The 6330-nt window shown below is 28.8% G+C and overlaps 2 protein-coding genes across 3 annotated transcripts; one reads left to right on the forward strand and one right to left on the reverse strand.

Annotated features, from left to right (window-relative positions):
• Nucleotides 1–719: 719 nt before the first annotated feature.
• LOC124537362 (pre-rRNA-processing protein pro-1) lies at nucleotides 720–3022 on the reverse strand. Its single transcript, XM_047114190.1, has 2 exons — nucleotides 2714–3022; nucleotides 720–2539 (listed from the first exon to the last, which is right to left on the reverse strand). Exons 1-2 carry the CDS (start codon nucleotides 2846–2848, stop codon nucleotides 1061–1063), a joined length of 1614 nt encoding a protein of 537 aa, XP_046970146.1. The 5' UTR covers nucleotides 2849–3022; the 3' UTR covers nucleotides 720–1060.
• Nucleotides 3023–3244: 222 nt separating this feature from the next.
• On the forward strand, nucleotides 3245–4721 carry LOC124537363 (dolichyl-diphosphooligosaccharide--protein glycosyltransferase subunit 4). Of its 2 annotated transcripts, XR_006966921.1 has the most exons (3): nucleotides 3291–3329; nucleotides 3525–3686; nucleotides 4628–4721. XR_006966921.1 is itself a non-coding variant. In XM_047114191.1 (2 exons), the coding sequence occupies exon 2, from the start codon at nucleotides 3579–3581 to the stop codon at nucleotides 3681–3683; it is 105 nt and encodes a 34-aa protein (XP_046970147.1). In that variant the 5' UTR covers nucleotides 3245–3329; nucleotides 3525–3578. The 2 variants fall into 2 exon arrangements, 1 of the variants encoding a protein (XP_046970147.1); XM_047114191.1 differs by lacking the exon at nucleotides 4628–4721 and having other exon boundaries at nucleotides 3245–3329; nucleotides 3525–3683.
• Nucleotides 4722–6330: the final 1609 nt, after the last annotated feature.

Genomic DNA, 6330 nt, shown 5'->3' on the forward strand with positions numbered 1-6330 from the left:
TTTTTTCCAAGAATTCTAATAATACCCTATGTTATTATACCTTATCGGAAAGCTGAAGAGCTGTAGATATTTTTTAGCACATCTGCAGTATATCTGTCATAGACTTTTTTAAAGATATCTTACAAATAAAAAATATTTTTTTTAAAATGTAATTATTTTTTTAACAATTGACTGTCTACTATGACTCATTTGGTACCTATAGTTACTGGCAGTTTCTGCACTCTACTCAAAACTAGCAAAAATAATACAAAATTTTGACACAAAACAAAAATAAAGGGGCAATCGACAAAAATTCTGTAATTTTTATAAAAAAAATTCAAAGGTCAATAACTTGAGAAGGGTTAGGTTTAGGATATGGGGTTCCATAGTCAAATCGGTTAGGAATGATGGAATCTATCCTCTCTTAAAGGATTTCGGTCGACTTAACCTGTAACCCTGTATACTAGATCAAAAAATTTGAAGTTTAATTGTTTAATCTTTGTCCGTGACTTCGCCGTAAGGAAATTAAATCGGATTTTGTAAAATAATTCATGGGTTTTATTTATTTTTGAATGAAATCCTAATTTTTTTAATAAAACACATACTCTTTAGTATTTTTTTTTTTGTTATTAGTACTTTATATTATCAAACATAGATTCTGGATTTTCTGGTTGTTTTTTCATAAACTGAATTGTTAATTCATTATCTATATTATTTTATGTATAAATAAAAAGACCCAAGACTATCTATTACTTTATTTCTGATAATAATTAACTAAAACAATTGCAAATAGTCACAACACTAGGTTACATAATATGCACATATTGTCTAAACAGAAATTCAACTACAAATATTTTAATAGTTAACATGGCACAATAACACATTCATATACCTAACAGATTTTTATAATTAACAATTTGATAACTTGTGAGATAGTAAAATATACACAATAAAATATGCATTCATATTTACTAGTAAATTTCATTATATTAGGCAATATCATTTTAAAGCTTAATTAAATATTAGTTGGGGTATAAATTCATAGCACTTTAAGCATTTTGAGATTCAATCATTAATACTTTTAAAAGTTATTTTGTAATTTTAGCTGATCTATTTGTAGTGCTAATTTTCTGTTGGCTTCGACAAGGGCATTTTGGTTTTGAACCAAGTTTTGGACTTGCTGATTCATACAGGACAATTGTTTTTCAAGATACAATTTTTGTTTAGTTAAGGCCATCATAATATGGAGGAAGTAATTTCTATTATCATCGGAGACATCTGAAAGTGTCATTTTTATGAAATCCTTAAGATCATCTGTAGTTTTTGTATCTATGGTACCTGTTGCGCTTTGTAAATTGTTATTATTCACTTTTATATTTGATAAATTACTGTTTGAGTCTTTCTTGTCATCGGCAACTCCATTTGGTATACACAGAGGTGAGGGAAAGCAGCCAAAATTTTCAACAGTTCTGCTATTGAGAGGTGTTGATACTTTGCTTATATTCTTCTCTGCATCTAGTTGGCGATATCTCAATTCATGCTTATCACTTTTTCTTTCTTCATTGATTGATTTGTTATCATCATCAAACTCAACATTAGATTTATCTAGACCTAACATGACGAGAAATGAGTCAGCTTTGTTTTCTGGACCGACAGCAGACACGTCGAGATTATGTCTTGGAGGAGTGTCATTAACGAAAAACATGTCAGAAGTTCTCGTCCGAACAGGTGACTGCACTTTTAATGGTGAATTTATTTCAACTTCTTCTCTAAGGCTCAGTTCAGCTGACATTGTCTTCCTTCTTGTTGGTTGGAATGCCACTTTGCTGATTTCATCTTCATGCCCTTTTAGGACTTTGTAAGGACTAGTTAAATCCCGCAAGTCATAAATAAGGACATGGCCATTTTTAGTACCGAGAGCTACTTGATTCTCTGCATTTATAGCAAGAGATGACAATGTATATGATGTTCTTACTGTGGAAACTACATTATGTAACCTTATGTCATACACTTGAATAATTTTATCATAACCACTCGATAACATTACATCTTTATTAATAAGTGAAAATGAAATATCACTGACAGGTGAAGCATGAATGTTTTCAAAAAATGCTTTATCTTTGTTTGTTGTTATATCTCTCAAAACGACATGGCCCTCATCTGTTGCAAGACCTAATAAAGATCTTGATTCATGATGAAACTTCATTGCAGATATACTATTAGAGCAAGTAAGCTTAACTGTTAATACTGGAATATTTGATACAAGGCCATATATGACAGTATCACCATTCAACATTGTTGCTGCTAAACTGGTGTTCTTGGCATTGTAACTTAAGAAGGTTACACATGATGGCTGTGATGGGGTGGGGAATGTTTTTGTAATGTTTTTATTTTTTGTGTCCCATATTTTTACAATTCCACTTTTAGTCCCAACGGCTACATTACGGTGACCATCCCTATGAAAGCTGGCAGACCAAGTGTCTTTAATTGGAATGTGCTGTAAACTTCTTACATCATGATCTGCAGGACTTAATATTTCTATAAGACCAATTGAATTTACCTGAAATTTAGTTTAAAAATTTTGATAAGTATACATCATATGGCTATAAAAATGTACTGCATCGCCGCTTCAGAACAATGCGTAATTTGGCACGCCTTAGAATCAAGTCGACCTTTAGACAATAATAGTATTTCGTGGGGACAATAATTTACTTAAGTTAAAACACACGGTTACCTGTAATATGTATTTACTATCATCGCTCCATGAAATATCTCTCATAACACCATCATAAGATCCATAAGTTTTTTTTAAATCCCAACTGATTGTATCATAAAGTAACAATCGTGAACTAATAGACGATAAATACATTGTATTTATATTTTACTTATAACAAACATACAATCGAAATATTTTTTCAATATCAATATTACTTAACCGGTTTGTTTATGCGGTATACTTCGCCTGAATTTTATCGAATTCATCACAATAAACGATTGCAAATGAAACTTTAACGTTAAATTTTGACGTTTTAAATTGTTGACAAAGACATTTGACGTTTTAGCGGCTAGTGGCGTTTTGGTATTTTTTCTGTCAGATACACAAAATAATAAATCTAATAATACATGAATAATATTAATTATTGTATCTATAAGTGTTTGCACCTGTTGATTGTGAGTATTAAATATATATGGTTGTGAGTGTAGAGTAGGCTTAATTTCCAAATACTCGTTATTTTCTACTAAATATTTTTTATCAATGCTATCCTTACTTTATAATCTGTTGACTTGGCGTACACCAAACACAAACTGTCATTTTATTGTGTGACGTGTAATTGTTGATAAATTTCGAGGTAAGGCCCTGTTATTTCTTTCAATTAAGAAAATTCGTAATGCTACTTTCAATAATTTATTAAGTTTATGTACTTGGCCTACGTAGCTAATTAAATTAGCTTATATTTGAGTTTCATCAATTTTCTTGTAACTTGTGATTATTCATTATTGGCACTCGCCGGTCGCATCTCAAAACAAATTCGTCACTGTTTCAGGTTATTTCGCCTCAAGATCTCCACGTAGAGTTGTTAGAAGAAAAATAAATCACAATGATTACAGACATTCAGTTGGCAGTTTTCTCTAACATTCTAGGTGTTTCCATCTTTTTATTGGTTATCCTATACCACTATATAAGTGCGAATAGCTCAAAATGAATGGTAAGATTTTTAAACGAATTAGTAAACATAATTAAGTACTAATTACCTATTTAACATTCATCAGTGCAACCTTCATTACATTTACTAGTAGTATATTATTATTTAAAGTTATATTTTTAAGGAATTATTTTTTAAAGAAAAATAATATTACCGTTACCTAAAATATAAACTTCCTTAATTCTCATTCTCAAGCCAAATATTAAGGAAGTGGAATAGGTTGATAGCCAAATAGTTGGGATGTATATTACAGTGTGTGGGCACTAACACAGATTCATTGTATTCCCTCATTCTTATAATCCAATAGAATGTCAAATCAGAAATGTTAATAAAGCATACAAGATCAGGACTGGCTTAATATGATAGAGATGTGATAGTTTATTCTTTAATAATAATTCTATAAATAAAAACATAAAATCATTATTTATATGTATAATTAATGTACACAAAATAGTGAATAGGATTCCCTTCAAACTAACAGACAATTTTGTAATGGTCTAAGTTATAGTTGTAATTAAACGAGGTTAGGTAATTAAATGGACCAATTTATTAACCTACTAATAATAAGTGGCCCTTAATTTTAATATTGAAGTAACCATTTGACCTATGATGTTATATGCCTTGACTCTAATGTCACAATTATATCACATAAACCGATAACCCATGAGTAAAATTAATTATTTTGTATTAAGCAAATGATTTTACAGTAGAAAATTCTATAGATTATAACATGGATATTTTGATACTAAGCAGTGGAATCTATATATTTGCCAGGATGTCTTTTAAATATGAAATACTAAAATCTTCTAAACTCAGTGGCATCGTCTTCTGGTATAAGTTTAATGTAAAAATGTCTTGGAAGGTTTGTTCAGTTAGAAATTTAAGAAAAACAAATAATTGTATTGTTTTGATTTTTTGTTCACTGTTTTTTTTCTTTGTTGCAGGTCATATTCATAATAGATGCAATGAATTATATTTTTACAGCAGGAAACTGTAATATGTTAAGATGTAAATAAATTAAGTTTTCTTATATATAAATATTGCTTTCATTTTCTTATTCTAAACAAATAATATGTATTGAACCTTTAAGTACTCTAATAAATAAATTGGTATAAATTAAATGTTGTTATATATTTATCCAAATTCAATTCAATATTAGTTATAATCTTGTTTAAATCCTTTGAAGCTATACTTCTTTTGGTGTATTATATGAATATTTAAAATGCCACATCTGATATTAAAATTCGCTGTAATCATCATCACAGATTAAAAATACGACTTTTAGTTGCTGGTTAAACTGCTAATTATGTGTTAATTCGTCGAAACAAACGAAACCTTATTTAAATTTAGCTGCAAATGAGTGACTTATAGTAAAGGTGAAAAAAGAAAGACATTACATTTACCATAATAATATTTAACTAATTTTAATTACGCTGAAGAAATAGAATATGTCAAGCGCGTACATAGTACACGCACCCCTTTTTCACTGCTAATATGTATTTAGCTTATTTTATTATATTGGCAAGTATTTTAACTTTTAAAATTTATTTAGCAACAAATTTGAGTTTAGATAAATGTTATTAATATTTTACAAGTACTGGTTTGTTTTGTCCTTAGTTTAAGGATTAAGTTTAATCAGTTGAGTGATATTTATTTAGAATTCGATGAGATGGCATAGTGGCTAGAATAAGTTTTTGAACCTTAGGCAAGAATAAGTTTTTGCATTTATATTGTGTCGTATTAGAATTTACATGAGTTAGTAAATACTCATGTATGAATTATTACCATTACACCAGTGAGGTGGAGTAAAATTCATGTTAAATCAAATCAAAATAAACTTTATTCAAGAAGGCTTTTACAAGCACTTTTGAATCGTCATTTAACAATTAAGTGAAGCTACCACCGGTTCGGAAAGTAGATTCTACCGAGAAGAACCGGCAAGAAACTCAGTAGTTATTCTTTTTAAAAGGATTTATTTCTTTTTATTTCTTAATTGTATTGTGTTTTTCGAAATTTACCGTATTTTCAACAACAGCTGTCTTCTAAAAAATATATTGTTTTTTAATTAAAACTTTCGTTCTTTGAATATTTGAAGTCGAGTTGGCAAATTAGGTAACGGCCTAGGGCGCTTGTTATAGGAGCCGCATTTTGGTTTATGGTGGTTATTTTAATAATGGTTTCTTTTTCGTTTTACTTTTATTTAGCTTAAATAAAGCAGTAATTGAGCTTGTTAAGCACAATTAAACGTAAGAATATATGTGTCTCGTAAATAGGCCAATTTTTTTTACACATTTTAGTGTATAACACAAAATAAAAAGATACATTATATTAAAGTCAGTTCTACCGCGAGTTTGGAATGTTGATTCTACCGGAGACGGGCAAGTAACTCAGTACCTATTTTTTTTAATCAAAAATAATTTTCATGTAATAAGCATATTTATATATAAAAATTAAAGTTCATCTATCATTTCATCATAATCCAGTTTTATATATTATCCTTTATGTAATAATCTTTATTTATTTTTTCAAATATACATTTTTAATTTAGCTCTAGGCTTACATATAGGCTTAAAATACTTTACATTAAGTATTTTTATGCAATTAAATACCCAATCCCAAGAAGCATGTTTATAAGTTTATCATAGTT

Source organism: Vanessa cardui, chromosome 18, assembly GCF_905220365.1.
Source record: "Vanessa cardui chromosome 18, ilVanCard2.1, whole genome shotgun sequence".
Classification (NCBI taxonomy): Eukaryota; Metazoa; Arthropoda; class Insecta; order Lepidoptera; family Nymphalidae; genus Vanessa; species Vanessa cardui.

Bases quoted from the DNA above. Each gene is read 5' to 3' on its own strand.
- LOC124537363 (XM_047114191.1), top strand. From the start codon at position 3,579: ATGATTACAGACATTCAGTTGGCAGTTTTCTCTAACATTCTAGGTGTT.
- LOC124537362 (XM_047114190.1), bottom strand. From the start codon at position 2,848: ATGTATTTATCGTCTATTAGTTCACGATTGTTACTTTATGATACAATC. The intron at 2,540-2,713 runs GTAACCGTGTGT...ACTAAATTTCAG, and splicing joins ATAGTAAATACATATTACAG to GTAAATTCAATTGGTCTTAT.